The 17,342-nt window shown below is 33.3% G+C and overlaps 2 protein-coding genes across 2 annotated transcripts; one reads left to right on the top strand and one right to left on the bottom strand.

The window, feature by feature from the left end:
* Positions 1-589: 589 nt before the first annotated feature.
* On the top strand, positions 590-9,491 carry LOC146531713 (cytochrome P450 9e2-like). The gene is made up of 11 exons (XM_085198178.1): positions 590-748; positions 2,624-2,826; positions 3,341-3,504; positions 3,724-3,861; positions 4,216-4,418; positions 5,023-5,158; positions 6,401-6,502; positions 6,684-6,905; positions 7,191-7,291; positions 8,011-8,179; positions 8,429-9,491. Exons 2-11 carry the CDS (start codon positions 2,627-2,629, stop codon positions 8,593-8,595), a joined length of 1,602 nt encoding a protein of 533 aa, XP_085054304.1. The 5' UTR covers positions 590-748; positions 2,624-2,626; the 3' UTR covers positions 8,596-9,491.
* Positions 9,492-10,358: 867 nt separating this feature from the next.
* Positions 10,359-17,289, bottom strand: LOC146531712 (cytochrome P450 9e2-like). Its single transcript, XM_085198181.1, has 11 exons — positions 17,149-17,289; positions 16,769-16,968; positions 15,796-15,959; positions 15,100-15,237; positions 14,643-14,845; positions 12,952-13,087; positions 12,732-12,830; positions 11,561-11,782; positions 11,167-11,267; positions 10,814-10,982; positions 10,359-10,526 (listed from the first exon to the last, which is right to left on the bottom strand). The coding sequence occupies exons 1-11, from the start codon at positions 17,149-17,151 to the stop codon at positions 10,360-10,362; spliced, it is 1,602 nt and encodes a 533-aa protein (XP_085054307.1). The 5' UTR covers positions 17,152-17,289; the 3' UTR covers position 10,359.
* Between the last annotated feature and the right edge of the window lie 53 nt (positions 17,290-17,342).

The following is a 17,342-nucleotide window of genomic DNA, read 5'->3' as shown; positions in this document are numbered from 1 at the left end:
TCGCAATAGTTGATTATATATATATATTCGATTTTAAATATAAAATGACATCTACTGAAAAAATATTATACTTTAAGTAACTACTCAACAATAGATGGCGCTAATAAAACTTTTCGTCAAACATTTTGATGTAGTTTATATAATTGAGGTTAGATGGCGGTAGCCTATGAGTCTGATACATTTTATTCGATTTCAAACAAGGTTCAGCGAAGGTTGTTCAGCTTCACGTTATCCTCATATCCCTATCTAGCTATATACTTATCTAGCAAGGTAGACAGAAATTCAAATTCAAATTCAAATTCAAAATATTCTTTCTTCAAATAAACTTTATAAGCACTTTTGAATCGTCGAATGTACATGTCAACAAAAAGCTACCACCGGTTCGGAAGGCAGTTCTGCCGAGAAGAGCCGGCATAAAGAACATAGTGCTAAAACACTTCGATCTCCATTTCTTGTTAAAATTCGAGACATTTCGTATTGAGTGGACCTCAACGCCGCGCCACATGCACATGTAAGGTAAACTGCGCAAATCTGTAGTTTACGTAGAAAATGATAAATATAAGTGTGTATAATTATACTTAGTTATATCACATAGATAAGTATATATAAAAACGTATATATACTAGCGTCTGTTGAAACAAGTACTTAGTAGTGGGAGCACGTTGTTTGAGACTGATCAATTTTATTTAAAATATTGCGTATAAAATTGTTTATATTAATTATCTAGCATTTTGTATGAAAAAATAATGTGAGTACAATATATATATTTTTTAAATGTTATTGTTTTCTTGTCGCAATGGGACAGCTTTTCATGGTAAGTCCCGGGAGTTCATGGTAAATGGAGTTCATAGGTGTGGGTTCGATTCCCACTGGAGGAAATAAAATATTTATTTAGATTTATATTTTAATTTCTTCGCTCTGGTGTCGAAGCAATATGGGGGGGATACAGCATGAAGCTGATGTTTTTATTTTTTATCTCACTTTATCTACGTCTACGTCTACGTCTACGTCTACGTCTACGTCTGGAAACTAGATCGAAAAGTGGGAAACGGAGACCTAACACTATGTTCTCTTTGCCTAGAATGCCCTTTGTGGGGTACAGCGTGATGCTGCAGTCATCTACTACTAGAAACTTGTAATCTAGCATGTAGTTAGGACAGAGAGGGTAGGGGGAACAGTAAGAGGAAGATTTTTGAAATTTCTACGGAATTTTTCGTCATTTAATTTAAACAAAGTTGCGGCTGATCACTACCTGTTGTAGTACCTACATATATATAACAAAGCCGCCATATAAAAAAAAATAATAGTTGCCAAATTATGTGTTATCTTATAGATTAATTCAAAACAAAAGGATCTCACGTTTTTGTATGTCTGCGTGTGCGTCATTATAATGTATTTTTAGTTTATATTATATCTATATCGTTTTTATCTTTTTTTTAGCATAAAATGAAATCATTTTTGTCGTGTTTTTGTTCAAATCCCAACGATGTAAGCTTAAATCTTTTAAACTGTTGTGACACTGCTGTTAACGAACTCAGAAGTTGACAACAAATGTTTGTCATCATCTAAAATTTAAATATACTCGTTAGTATTAAAAAAATAAAATACAACGACGTAGTAAACAAGAACTCTTGAACGCTACGATTCTAGGGAATTTCCCCGGTCTGGTAGACGAAACGCGGCGTTAAGATCTGCCACTCACAGCGATTACGCTCCTATAATGTTATTTCCTAATATACATGCTAGATATTAAATAACCTTGACTTATGTATGAAGGTCAAAAGTAAAAAAATATTTAATTAGATAAAAAACATTTACCTACCGCCGATCAAGTTGTTACTGCTTTTAGTTTTATTATATAATATGAACATATTAAAGCGTCATGTTCGAAATAATTGCAAGTTTACTTATATTTAATAATACATATTATATAGTTTACCTATTAACTAGCCACCGCTGGCGGCTTGGTCTGCTTCAAATACACTAACCTAACCTAACCTAACCTGGATTATTTTTATGTTGTAATGACATTTTCAGTTGAAAGAATTCGCGCACAAAGGGTTCCGTAACATTATACAACAGTTTCTTGTATGAAATATAAGTTTAATATTTCGGTTATACTGTTTTTTTGTATTTGTATGGCAACAGAAATACATCATCTGTAAAAAAACAACTATTTAATTATCACAGTTCATGACATACAGCCTAGAGACACAGGGACGGACAGACAGATATACAGACGTGCTGTCCGTACAGCAGTCTTAGTAATAGGGTCCCTTTTCACCCTTTGTGTACGGAACCCTAAAAGTTAACCTTTAAGCCAATTTGATAAAACAATTATTTAACAGCAAGCTAGTCGAATGAAATACTTTATATTGATACAATTTCTTTATTTTTAAACCGATTGAAACCAATAACCACTAAATGAAGTTTTCTAAAATACTATAGTGAAAATTGTATTTAAATTAAAACATAGATAAATAGATAGATCTTAAAAATCATTGTTTTGAATTCCATTACATTGACAAATAAGATTTATTCATGACAGACGCCACGCTTACCAGAGCGAGATAAAAGGCAAAACGCGGTTTTGTTTATTTCACAGATTATATTTTTTCCACAGATAATGTTACTTGTAATATGGACAGTGGTGTTGCTGGCTGTACTGACGATATGGTATAAAAAAACCTACTCAAGGTTCAGTAGCTATGGTGTAAAAAATCTTAAGGTAGTGCCCTTCTTCGGAAATATGACAAGAATTATCTTCCGCGTGTGCCATTTCGCGGAGAATTTGGAACAATCGTATTTTTCTTTTCCTAATGAAAAGTAAGTTATGAATTTAATTTGATGTTATCTTTATAAAGTGAATGGAACAATCTGATATTATAAAACTGAAGCGGTTTTTTGGTTCATCTGACTGAAGTCAGGAGCTATCGGTTCTAATTGAACCGGTTGGTATCGGTTGAATTGTTGTATTTTATGGAAAAAGGACAAAGCAAACGAGCGTTCAGGTCACCGCCGCCCACGACCCCTGCTACATTTGAGGAGCTACAGGCCTTTGAGGTGGAGATAGACGCGCATTTTGAAGGTACCCATGTCGTACCGACCTGGAAACACTGCCGCGGGTTGCACACTATATCACGTCACACAGTGATTGACATTAATGGAGAGACTTGAAAATTGTCGCACAAATGGGAACACTTTAGAGGTTCTGTTGCGATACGATGCATTTATGTTACATAACAAGTATATTAATAACTTATTAAGTAATATTATAGAACGAAGTAGTCACTTAGCTTAGTCCACTCATGTTTATATCTAAAGTGTTTGTTTGTTTTAGATTCATTGGAAGATACGAGCTAGTCAAGCCAATAGTTATTGTACGAGATATTGACTTGATTAAGAAAATCACTATCAAGGACTTCGAGTACTTTCTAGATCACAGAGGTTTCGCAGATGAAAAAATCGAGCCGCTGTTTGCTAGAAATTTGTTTTCGTTAAAAGGTAAAATTTAATAATTTTAATAATTACACTTTTTAAACTTAAGGCATTAGATATCGACTTCATCGTTATGCTATCAACATTGAGAAATTTAATTAAGAAGCGAGTGTTCAATACAAAATATTTTTGGTCCAAGCCTTAAAAAGCGACAACTGAGTGAAAATGTAACAAAAACAACTAAAATGTGTAATATTTTTTCTTACTTTTTAAAACTTTGCTCAGGTGAAGAATGGAAGGATATGAGGTCAACACTAAGCCCCGCCTTTACGAGCTCCAAGATAAAGTTGATGGTGCCCTTCATGGAGGAAGTGGGTGAACAGATGATCAGAGCCCTGAAGAAGAAGATCAAAGATTCAGATTGTATGTATGAAATATAAAAATGTATTATTTTTATCTCAAAACAAATACTTGAGTTGCATTATCTCATAAATCAACCAAATGACTTGAACATAGTTTGTAAATATTATAATGAGTGTTGTAAGCCATGAACACATTTCTCTTATTGGTCTTCTCCTTTGACTTCCTCCCAGTTTTGCATTAGATTGAAATATTTCTTACTATGTTGTGAATTTGCATCATAATATTTGAAAACAAACAAACCAAACGATTTCTAACTAAAGTTAAAATTAATTTTGTATAAACACAAAACTAGTTTTAATTTTCACTTTAGGGACAATGTACATCTGTATTATTATTTCTGTATATGTTTGTCAGCTGGCTCCATCGACGTAGAATGCAAGGACCTGACGACGCGCTACGCCAACGATGTGATCGCGTCTTGTGCATTTGGACTCAAAGTGGACTCGCACACCGATGTTGACAACCAATTCTATGAAATGGGAAAAGTTGCGTCGACATTTAAATTTCGCCAGCAATTATTATTTTTCGCCCTTTCTGCTTGTCCTGGACTAGTACGAGTGAGTACGAAATAAATAATCATCAAGATTATCTATTATCAGCATTATAATATATTGCATAAACCATCGTGGCGTAGTGGTAGAATAGCGTTTGAAAATACAATGTGTGCGGGTTCAATAAATGTGAGTTCAAATGTCAAAGTGGGGCCGAGCGGGGGGGGGGGGGGCGTTGGCGAAGGGGAAATGAATTATTATTAGTCCCCTTACTCTGATAAAATAAAAACAAAGTTCAGTCAGTTCAGTCATGTCTTGAATATCAGAAATAAGTGAAAAAAAGAGCTTGTTATGTAGAAAAGTGTGTGAAACTGGTATTTTTATAATTTCAAAGAAAAAAAACAGATCTAGTATGAATACACCGTGGGCCGTATATTACGTCCAATTTCTGAGACATTGCACGTTTCACCAATTCATTATCTTGAATGGACTTCGAACCCACTACTGTCGCGTTCACCGTCGCACATCCCTGTCCCGTCCCTGCGTACAATAGCCTTAACTTTTTTAAATGTTATTTTTATATTAAATATAAAAAAATGTTTTTATGAATTACAAATCTACTACATATATTAGTAAATCTAGAACTTTGATAGTAAAATATTTTTTTCAGAAATTTAAGCTTACATTGTTCTCTGAACAAACAAAAGATTTCTTCTTAAACCTTGTCACACACACAATGAAAGATCGAGAGCAGAAGAATATTATTAGACCTGATATGATCCATTTACTAATGGAAGCGAAAAAGGGTAAGTATTTTTCTAACACGCAGGGGGAACCTAATGTTAAAATACTCTTGTAATCGTTCCTCGAGTCGGAATCGTAATCACGACGGACTCTGCCCCACTAGGACGCCTTGATATCGATGAGCATTAGAGTATTTAGGTGTGGATAATGGTACGGCACCATTCGTGCACGATTCCAACTCGCACTTGGCCGATTTTTATTTGTTCAAGGCAATTTTTATGTATTTATCTTATTTGTTTTTTTAATAGGATTTTATTCTACAACCATTACATGAAGGGTAATCTGAGTAAACGTAACATTAAATCATACAGATCCTTTGCTATTTTCGAGAGATTGTAGACTTGTAGAGAAAAGTATAATAACATTTTAATATTTTAATGTTAATATTGTTATGTTATTGTTATTTTCATAAAAGTACAATTAAAAGTATGATAAGATAAGTCGTTACATTTAGATAGTTGTTATGCTCAGCACTGCGTAAAATGAATTATTTATAACTTAAATATTATCGAATTATTAACTCAAAGTTTTTTTCAGCTTCAAACTTTTTCCTGTTTATTCAAAAAATTTTCACAACACGTTTTTCATGAGCAATTTAAAAACGTACTTTAATTACTGCATTGTCTTGTACCTTTACACTGTACTAGTTTGTACACTACGGTACAATTCTCGATTGCGTTACGATGGTATTTAAAATATTATATCACAATTACGCTAAGTGCACATAAACATGTACTCATCGATAATAAACATCTTAAGATAACGGCAAATGTGATTGCTTTAATGGACTTTATCTTGTTATTGTAAATAAGTACAAGCGTGTGTCGCAAGTCGTGTAGGGTTATGGGTTCGATTCCAACTCGAGAAAATGAAACATTCAATATTTCTTTGATTTGATGACGAGGCAAAGCGCGATGTTGATTTCATCCACTCAACACGCAACGCCTACTGGGCCAGAATTCGGCAAAATGTGGGAACGTAGTGACTTAACACTAGGTTCCCTCTGCCTATCCTGCTGTATGCTTGATATAACGTAACAATGATTTTTTTAATAAACCGCGGGGATGTTTTCACACAAAAACGAATTTGTTTAGGAATATATCCGTTTTAGTGTTTCAGAGGATATGAGATTTATCAAACCTGAATTAAGGGTTGGAGAGCTATGGCAGATACATTAAGTATCTGAGTTCTATATGGTGAATGTTTTATCTAGAATAAAAATATAATAGTCTCCTTTGCAACAGGCCAACTGTCACATGATGACAAAGCATCGAATGGTACAGCCCAGGACACTGGTTTCGCTACTGTCGAAGAATCTGCCCTCGGGAAAAAATCTATTACACGAGGTATGCCATTTTATATTTCATGTATCTGAAACCAATCCAAGATAATTTAACCAAAGTTGAAATTGTGTAGTTTACTCAGTCTATGTCAGTCAGTTGTGACTTTACTCCATAAAAACAAAAGATGATCTCGTTAATCACGTACATGCCTTTAATAAATTAATTTGTATATAATTATTTCTAGTTTGGACAGATTATGATCTGACCGCCCAAGCAGTGCTATTCTTCGTCGCGGGCTTCGATACCATATCTACCGGCATGTCATTTGGCTTATACGAATTGGCATTGCACCCTGATGTACAAGATCGTTTGGCTAAAGAAATAAAGGAGGAACATGCTAAAAATGGTGGAAAATTGAATTTCAATGCCATACAAAGTATGTCGTACATGGATATGGTCACATCAGGTGAGTAACAATGATCTAACGATCGAATAGAGTGCGATATTGTCTAGAAAATTGGGCAGAAAGTGAGAGTTTTTGTGGAGAATCGAAGTTAGTATTAGGTTTCATCTGCCTACTCTATACAATATACAAGTCTGCTAGCTAGATAGATGGAGCAGTATTTGATGTGATAGATAGTACCCTCTCTATTTCAATATGAGCCCAAACAACAAATAATCGCTATATTATAATCATTAATAATAATTTGGATTACATTTATCGCACTTAGGGTCTTTCTTTCAATTTTAGAGGTTCTCAGATTATGGCCGCCAGCTCAATTCTTAGATAGACTGTGCACTAAGGACTATAACTTGGGCAAACCCAACGACGATGCTACAGAAGATTATATTGTAAGTAAACTCTTTATTAAAATGTATTTTTTTTAAATTAAAAAGTTAAAGGCACGGCTGTAATAGTAATAATAGATAAATTCTAAATATAAAGGATAAAAGTTATTTTTATGAAAAAGTAAAACTTATTGGCACCAAGCTAAAAAAATTAGGGACCTTAAGAAGTAAATAGGCACATACGGATCAATAATTTAGTTAATCTAATTGTTTTTAATTGTAATTAAAAACTTTCTTTATATAATTAGATCAGTAAAACTGTTATATAGAGTTATCTAGATCATTTTTTAAAAACAATGCTTGTAACACTTTGGATCTGGCTACGGATATAAAAAGAATTCTATGTAAGTTGTGATTATGGATATAATATTATTTCATACCATACGTTAGTTTACGATCGTTTCAGTTACTGATTATTAGAGTTGAGAATTTTATTTATTAAAAAATCTGCTCTTGACTATTGTTAGTGTTGTTTGTTGATATTTTTTTGTATCGATAATCTTAGTCGCTACTTCATACTAAGCGCATGTGTGTCGGTCTGCCACAGCAGAACTAATTATTATATAACAACCGACCAAATTTGAAATATCTAAAACTTTTATATGAGATTTGGCTACAGATAGTTTTTCATTTCGGATATACGATAATTTAGTCTACATTTACGAAGCCCCATAACACTCATAATTTTTATAAGTTTCTGAAAGAATTTTCCCGAATTTCAGATAAGGAAAGGTGAAAATTTGGCAATACCCGTGTGGTGTTTCCATCGGGACTCCCGATACTTCCCTGATCCTAAGAAATTTGACCCTGAACGCTTCTCTGAGGAAAACAAACATAATATCAATCCTATGGCATATATGCCTTTTGGATTGGGCCCCAGGAATTGTATTGGTAAGATTTATTGAAAAGTTATATAAGTAGTTTAACATTTATGTGTAAACTTTATAGTTGTAGGTACGATTTGCACTTGCAATACTGAGTTATTTTTATTTCCCTGCTCTAGTAGAGAAACCGTGGCGTTAAGTTCCGCCCGGGTTTAGATGGTGAAAAGATATTTAATTATATATTAGTAAATTTTCTTAAAAAGCTCGAATTTGTCTGAATATAATTATAAAAAGAAAATAATTAATTTTTTTCCAGGATCACGATTTGCTCTATGTGAGTTGAAATCACTTTTGTATCAAATTATTCTACATTTTGAGGTGACGCCGTCTGAAAGAACCTGCATACCGGCACAACTATCCACTGAGACATTCAATCCAAAATTGAAGGGTGGTCATTGGTTGCGTTTTAAAATACGCAGCTAAATTTCTCTGAAATAAGTATAAATAATGCCATCTGCGTGACGTTGAGTACCAATGTTTTACGCAAAGATGTTTTGATTTCGGGCGGAAAGCGGAGAATGGAGTGTTTTGACAATAAGGTTATCTCTGCCTATCCCGTTTTATGCGGGATACAATACGCCATAAAACATATGGTATTGTAGCTCAGTTGGATTTTTTTTTAACATGTGAAGTCGATTGCCGTTCAAAGTAATTCATATTTATTTTTTTAAGTTTTATTCACAATACAATATTTTAACATATTATTTAAAAATGAGTTAAAACTTTATTTCTAAAAAAAACATACATATTTCAAAATGTAAAAAGAAATGTTCTATTTAAGTTACTGAAGAATAATAACATACTTAACTATTTGTAATTGTAATGTCATTTACTTCTACACTGTATCTTGTACCAAGCAGGGGACAGGGGGATGGGGGGGGGGTCATCCGGAACAAAGAAACCATTGGGTGTTGAGCGAAACTTAACGCCGTGTTATTTGTTGTTACCAGAGTGACGTTAACGAAAATATTAAATATTTAATTTCCTCAAGTAGCAATCGAACCCACAAACTGTCGGCAGCCCAAACTTGAAAATAATATTTGTTATTGACACAACAAAAAAAGGTTATTTTATCTTTAATAGATTACTTCATTGTAGTAATAAGATCCTATTTCTTATCTTAATTCTTTGTTTATGATATAAAGTTCATACAAATACTACACTATGTTTGTTTATTATATTACCATGTTTTTGTTTCGTAATAATAAATTATAATTTTACGTATTATTTACAAATAAATGACTATGCTGGCATACACTACTTATACAGCGTACTCTTTGTTAATAAACTGTTTTAATCATTTATTTTTAAAAATCAATGTTTTATTTACATATTAACGACTCGCCTGTTATTCTTAAAAAAACGATATCTACCCTTAGTTATTTATAACATACCTACCACCAACCTAGGTATATAGAACAGCGTGAAGCTGTTTTTTCATATTTGCTCACACTTTGCATTTTTGTATAAGTTCCTTATGAATTTAATAAGTTTTGTTATTCTAACTCATTACTCGTTGAAATTAAGTTTATTTTTAAAATAGGTTATTTTAATTTATACATTATTCAAAAACAAATGCTTATTAAAAAAAATATAACGTTTATTTTTTTATTCATATTCTTATTAAAGTAAATAAAATAATTCATAAAAAGTAATCGATTACCACAAACGTTGATTACAAGGTAGTGTGCTCAATCATTATAATTAACAAAAACTATAAAACTGAAGTAGGTATTTTATGAACCAGTTAAATTTAAATAATGCCTCATAATTCCAATTGTTATCCAAAAATTCTTTTTATTTCCCTCCCCACTCCGGTAAAACAAAATCTAACACTCCACCAATAAAACGACGAACTTTTTCCAGAGTGTGGTTAACTAGAGTCGTTACAGACTATAGTACCTACAGAAACTACTAGAGTAGCTACAGAGATGAAGAGGCAATAACAATATATTATATAACCAATTAACTGCACTACAATTAACATGATCGACGACCACAAAATCCGAATATTGACACAAAGGAGCGCAGAAATATAGATTCAAACTATAAATGTTAACTTCACATTTAAAAAAGAAAAGAAAAAAAATCTACATTTTAAAGTGGGAAAAAAAGAACAAAAAGGGCACGGACGACAATAGTCTGGCGCATGACAACTCAATAATAATAAAAAAAATACTATAGTAATTAACATCTCATTTTAAATCTTAACCAGTGGCCTCCTTCAAGTTTGGGATTAAAAGATTCCTTTGACAGTGCAGAAGGTAGTTTAGTCTTCTTAGACGGAGACACTTCTATATGCAGTAGTATCTGGTACAGCAGTACTTTTAACTCGCACAGAGCGAATCTTGATCCTGAAATAATAAAATACAAGTTTACATAAAATAAAATAAAATTTTAAAGTATTCTCTAACTGATATTCTTGTTTTCCCACTTTAAAATATTGGTCTAAAAGTTATCAAAAACTCATAATCTTTAAATAGACTAACATAATATAACTCTCTTTTAAGTCACTTTTAAAGAAACTAAATCAAAATCGGGTCATCTGTTTTCCTAAATAGCTCTCTAGCTACTATGCCACAAGCATACAGATGCACTTTACTGTACATTTCAATTTTTAAAAGTATTTAGGGATCCTTACCGATACAATTTCTTGGGCCAACCCCAAAAGGCATATAGGCCATGGGGTTAATATTATGCTTATTTTCTTCAGAGAACCGTTCTGGATCGAACTTTTCGGGATTTGGAAAATATTGTGGATCAAAGTGAAAACAACGTACTGGTATATACACTACTTCATCTTTTTTGACCTTTGGATAAAAAATTAAAATAAGTCAACAAAGGGGTTAGTTATGGTTTCATAAAATATTACTTCCTAAGTAATATAAACTCATATCTAAAGTGCACAGACTCTTCTTTATTATTCTGTGCAGTTTCTTCCTTAGCTTCTCGTTATAATTTAGATAAGCACAAAATATAATAATAGATACTTACAATATAATCCTGTGCAGCGTTCTCATTAGGTTTTCCAATATTATATTCATTTGCACAGATTCTATCCAAGGCCATAGCTGGTGGCCATATCCTCAGTACTTCTGTAAATATTTATTGCAGCTAATTAAACACACGACGTCTAACAGTAAGCGTGACGATTGTGAGTTCGATTGATTCCCACTTGGGAGAATGAATTATTTTCTTTTTTTCTAAATCGCAGAGAGAACTCAGTGATTACCCCACCCAGGGATTAATTCACTTAGTTTCCTCGTAGATGGGCGACCATTCAAATATATCGAGCATTTACGCGTTAAGCAAGAAAAGCTATCACAACTTTTGAACCTGCGTTAAACTGCCTAATTACTAAATCCAAATTAAAACATCAAACCAATACCTGAAGTCACCATATCCATATAAGTCATATTCTGTATGGAAGTAAAGTCTATTTTTCCTCCTTTTCTTCTATCTTCTTCTTTTATCTCTTGAAATAAACGTTCTTGTACGTCCGGATGGAGGGCTAGTTCGTGTAGAGCGAAGGAAGTTGCCGTTGAAATAGATTCGTAACCCGCCATAAAGAATATAACTGCTTGGGCTACTAGATCTATGTCTGACCACGCTGGCAATAAAGCAAAATTTAATGAGTATTTTGCAGATAAAGAGAAAGAAAGAGTACTTTATTTTCCTCTTATTGGTTGGAGATATATGTTGGATGTCAATAGCGGAATTTAACGCTGCTATTTACTTAGCATGGTGGGGAGATACAATATTATAAACAAGATTAGGTATTTAAAGAAGTTTACTGACTAGATGTATTGTGTATGTATATGAATTTATGGACCAAAAAAAAAAACTAGAATTAAGAAGAAACACTCCAAAAATGGAACTGAAACTAGAAAGGAAAATAAAACCTATAGGTGTAATTTGTTTATAGTTGATAGACAGTGTAAAATTTTTCTAAATAAATCAATACCAAACCGACCAATAGTTTTAAAATATTTTAGTTACCGTAATCAAAATTACTGTTATATCGATCACATTGATGATTAGCTATTATTACTTTAGTTTATTCAAGTATTTTAATACTTAGTAATAACTTTATTTTAGTGGAAAATTAAAAAGATTGATAATAGATAAGAACCCGGTATCTTTATAATAATGTATTTATAATTTGGTAAACAGATAAATGACTTTGTTTATATAAAAAAAGTATAAGTGATCATTAAAGTAAAACAAAGACAGTGTAAGAGTTCGATACGCACTCGACGCGCAATGTCTCCAGAATTTGAAGGAAATTGGGTAACGGAAGTGTAACAAAAGGATAGGCAAGGAGTATCAGGTCCCCTCTAACTACTTCGCTATATACGTTTTGCATAGCGTGAAGCTAAAAAATCTATGTACTTAATACAATCAACTACCCCTAAGGAGTGTACAGCACCTCTGGTGCTGGAAAATCATCAAAATCGGTTCACACAGTCAAAAGTTCTGGCAACTGGTAACAAACATAAAAAAACAAAGTCGAATTGATAACCTTACGAAAGTCGTTTAAAAAACAAACATACACAAACCTTTCTTGGTCGATTTCTTCCCAACAGAGTACTCTGTGACTGTCGCGAAGCCGGCACCTTGATCTGCTTTACCGCTTTTGTCGTCATGAGAAAGTTTTCCTGTTATTTAAAATATTTATACATAGACATACAAATGATCATCATACTGCGTAATGTGTATTTTTGGCGTATTACAGATTTTTCTTGTTTGAAAGAGAACAATAAATAAATTCAAATTTACCTTTTTTAGCTTCCATTAATAAATGTATCATGTCAGGTCTTATGATGTTCCGCTCTTCCCTGTCTTTCATTGTATTCAAGACAAGATCTATAAAGAAGTTCGTCACTTCCTTTGAGAATATTGTCAGTTTCAATCTCTGAATAAATATTACAAATTTATTAATAAAGTTATTTATAGGCATAATTGGTTAATTAGAGTGTGAAAATGCATATGTAATTATACTTTAAAATTAACTATTGGCGTCGTTAAGCAGTGGAAAATATTATAATATATACGACTATAATAACGCTGTTTCCTTGTTCTAGTAAGCCAAATACGAGGTGGGTTCCGCCACTTAATACACTATATCTGTAACATGGGCAGTAAGCGGAGAGCGCAGTGTCAGTATGTCGGAGTGTCACAACTCAAAGTTCTCTATGTTTACCCTGCTATCCGTGAAGCTACAGAAAATACCCTCTCCAGCCTTCAGGTACCTGTGATTAAAGGACAGGATACTCATTCCTGTGTATTCCTGTGTGTAATTTTACATTCGAATAAATCTAAAGAATCTACCTTTACCTTTAAGAAGATAAAAGACATCTACAGTATGTTTAAAACAGAACGGACCTTGATTTACTCAAAATACTAAATATATATTAGTACGTATAATGCGATTTTAAAACAACAAGATAATAAAACATGACACAAGTTCCTAATAGCGTTGAAACAAATTGACTTCAATTTAGTGCTTATTATTCGGAGCGAAGCGTCCGACATATACATGACCTACAAGTGGCCTGTTTAGGTATTTTTCGTGTGAGTGATGTGATATTGGACGTATACCGAAAATGCCATCTACAGCAAAATATAACATACTGCTTAAAGTAAAAGGATATAGATTATACAATAAAAGATATTTCTGTCACTATTTCCTAATGGAACTGTCAAGTTTTCTGCCGGAATGCCGGCTGTTCTCACCAGCAACCTGAGCCGATGCTTGAAAAAGTCTATTTGAATCTATCTATATATATAAAATCGAAAGGTCACTCACTCATCACAAAATCTCAGAAACTACATTTGCTAGGAATCTCAAATTTTGCATAGGAGTTATTTATAGGACGTAGGTGCTCACTAAGACGGGAATTTGCAATATTCGACTTCTAAGGGGTTGTTTTTGGAGTCGAAAGTTTGTATGAAACTTCGTTACTACATTTGCTAGGAGTCTCAAATTTTGCATAGACGTCACTAGGACGTAGTCATGGAGACAGAGATTAATAATAACATAGTTCACGCGGGTGTAACCGCGAGCGGGCCGCTAGTACTATTACTAATTAAATAAATTTAGTTTTTTTTTGAACGCACTAATCTCCGGACATACATTGTTTTTTTTGTGTTAGAAAGTCTATTTATAGATATGAAGGGGTCTACTATTACGCTACCTTAGAAAAAATTCACGGTGAGTTTCATGTGCTGGTTTTTGTCAGCCTTAGGTGACTTTAGTGAATTGGTGATAAATGTCATTATAACCATTTTTGATATTCGACCCTTAGAAAATAGTGTAGTTAGTCTCACTTTTCAGAACTTTATTTACTCCCAATTATCCGTAATTACTTGATGAATAGCGCAATCTAATACAGACTAAGGCAGACCGGAAAAAATAATTTACTTATCGTATAAAAATACTATGATTTCATAAAAAAATCTCAACTTACCTTTGCAACAGACGGACAAGCAGAAAGAATAAAAAACATGAGCATGTGCCACACTTTGAAAGCAGATGCAGTTTTACCCATTTGGAAGAATTTATTATTTTCATCAGCATGAGAGTCTACTTTGAGCCCAAAAGCACACGAGGCGATGACGTCAGTCCCATATCGTGCTGTCAGATCTTTACAATCAACATCAATATATCCAGCTGTTATGATTAAAATTTTATATTTATTGCCTTGCATATCTTAAAAAATATATCAACTGCATATTTTAAGGATTATAGCCTAAAAATATATCTCGTAAAAAGATCGTCTTGTTATGACTTAGTTACTTAGAAATGTGTTGACAAAATATCAATATATATACATAAAATTTAAAATACATGCGTGGAAACCTAATTAGACCAGATAAAGTTTTTTTGTAGAAAAGAATGTAGTAAAATATAGACACTGTATTTACACTCAGAAGTAGAAATCTTCTTCTTCAGAGCTCTGATCATCTGATCGCCGACTTCCTCCATGAAGGGCACCATCAGCTTAATCTTGGAACTTGTGAACGCGGGGCTTAGAGTTAACCGCATGTCCTTCCAATCTTGTCCTGCATATTATCCGTTTTAAGCTAATATATACAAAATATATCTAAGCAAAAATTCGAATCCAGAACAAGGTGAGAGGTCTAGTCATTTTCACATTCTTTTATTATTTCTAGTTCTTACAATGTCAATTATTTTCAATGTATATAATTGGGTAGACAAGGGAGATCTCAATGTTGAGACACTTTGAGAGGGAATTTTGAGTGACATAAATCAATTGGCGGTTTGTGTCATAACTGCAGTGGGAAAATATAAATAACTTATACCTAGTGGGGATATCGAATCTACAACTGTCGTGCTTACAGTCTGACGCTATGCCGCTGCGCCACGACGGCTTCAGGGATATATTACAGTTCGGTCGATGGACCATCACCGCCGTGAAGCTAGCTGTAGTTGTAAGAAGCTGCGCAGATTTAAGAACTTTTCTTACCTTTGATTATTATTTTCGGAAGTGCGGAAAATATTAGAAAACATAATTTGAGAGCGCCCATAACTCGTAAGCTATATACTATATTTTATTAAACTTAACACAGTATATATAATTAAGATAAAAATATTTTTACCTTTTAATAAGAATAAATTTCGTGCAGCCAATGGTTCAATTTTATCATCTATGAAGCCGCGATGGTCATGAAAATATTCGAAATCTTTGATCGTGATCATCTTAACAAGATCTAGATCTCGTATAATAATAACAGGCTCCAGGAACTCATATCGTCCTATAAATCTTAAAAAACAAAACTATCAACGTAAAATACTCAAATATTGCAAGAGAGTAGTAGAAAGAACCTAGTGAGGATTAACTCTATTTTTTGAATACACATTAGTTAACACTAATCTGTAATACAATCTAATCACAGTCATTTCAAAGTTTGTAAGTAAAAACAATACTACGAGTATATAATATTACACAGTTCAGGAATATTTAAAGGATAGAAATATATGGGAATAATATCAATTCAATGTAATGCGGAACACAGCCAGATATTTTTTTTTATGGAAAACACAATGCAAATGAGTGTTCGGGTCACCTGATGTTAAGTGATCACCGCCGCCCACGACGCCGTGTAACCTCACAGGAGCTACAGGTGCGTTAAGAATGGGATAAACGCGCTTTTTGAAAGGATCTATGTCGCATCGAACTGGAAACACTGCCACAGTTAGATCACTCCATACAGAATACCGCCCAAGCTTAAGGGCTGATATACAAGATGCGACCGTTTTTTTATATGGCAGCGAATGCTGGCCAACACAATGTTGGCACTCTCAGGAGCGTCGCGTCACGGAAATGAAGATGCTGAGGTGGACGTGTGGCGTAGAGCGGTCGGACCGCATACGTAACATATACATTCGAGGTACATAGTCTAGGCAATAAAGTAAAATATCGAAAATCCCGGGCGGGTCAATCAAAAGCGGTATATAAGGCTTTTGAATTCCAGGATCCCGCGACCCCTAATCTTAGTACTATGCTTCCACGTTCCCTCTGCCTACATTGGAATGTGCAGAATATAGCGTAAGGTAAAAACAAATTCTTACCTATCCTTGGAAAACATACGGTAGCTCTCCTCTATACCAGTTATGAAGTGAACTCGGCGGAATATAACTTTTAGCATATTTCCAAAAAAAGGTAACGCTCCTACATGCTGTACTCCATAGTTACTAAATCTCGAGTATTTTGTTCGTAAATATAGCCAAATTATTGCTAGGAGGAGACTTATCCATATTAATAGGATCATCTGAAAAGTGATAATTTAAATCAAAAATTTTTAGTTATGTAAAAATCTTCATAAATTTTGTATACTATCGTCATCAAATTGGTGCAATTTCACCGTTAACACAATGGTGTTGGTTAGATTGTTATTAATATGGCTTGACATAAATGTTATTAAATAGAAAAAAGATCACTGGTAACTCGCCATTTTTGCAGAACCAAACTTTTAAAAGTGTCAACAAAAAATACGTGTCATATCACCAATATACAACACACGAGTGGTGCAGAATGTAGACCTCTAAATTGATCTAAACTTGTTTGGTAACACGTAGGTGTGTTAGCCAAGTTCTTTTATGGTATAGACTTTATTTATCTTATCTATTTTTTCTTGTATTTATC

This window comes from Heliconius melpomene, chromosome 15 (assembly GCF_056956725.1).
Source record: "Heliconius melpomene rosina isolate 202511_hmr_F chromosome 15, ASM5695672v1, whole genome shotgun sequence".
Lineage (NCBI taxonomy): Eukaryota > Metazoa > Arthropoda > Insecta > Lepidoptera > Nymphalidae > Heliconius > Heliconius melpomene.
Note: the sequence above shows the minus strand (reverse complement) of the source record. Positions and strands in the feature narration are given on the sequence as shown.

Coding starts and splice junctions, on each gene's coding strand:
- LOC146531712 (XM_085198181.1), bottom strand. Junction 15,960..16,768: donor CGTATGTTTTCCAAGGATAG/GTAAGAATTTGT, acceptor TTGTTTTTTAAG/ATTTATAGGACGATATGAGT. Junction 11,268..11,560: donor TATGGATATGGTGACTTCAG/GTATTGGTTTGA, acceptor AAATATTTACAG/AAGTACTGAGGATATGGCCA.
- LOC146531713 (XM_085198178.1), top strand. CDS start 2,627: ATGTTACTTGTAATATGGACAGTGGTGTTGCTGGCTGTACTGACGATA. Junction 5,159..6,400: donor ACTAATGGAAGCGAAAAAGG/GTAAGTATTTTT, acceptor CCTTTGCAACAG/GCCAACTGTCACATGATGAC. Junction 8,180..8,428: donor GGGCCCCAGGAATTGTATTG/GTAAGATTTATT, acceptor ATTTTTTTCCAG/GATCACGATTTGCTCTATGT.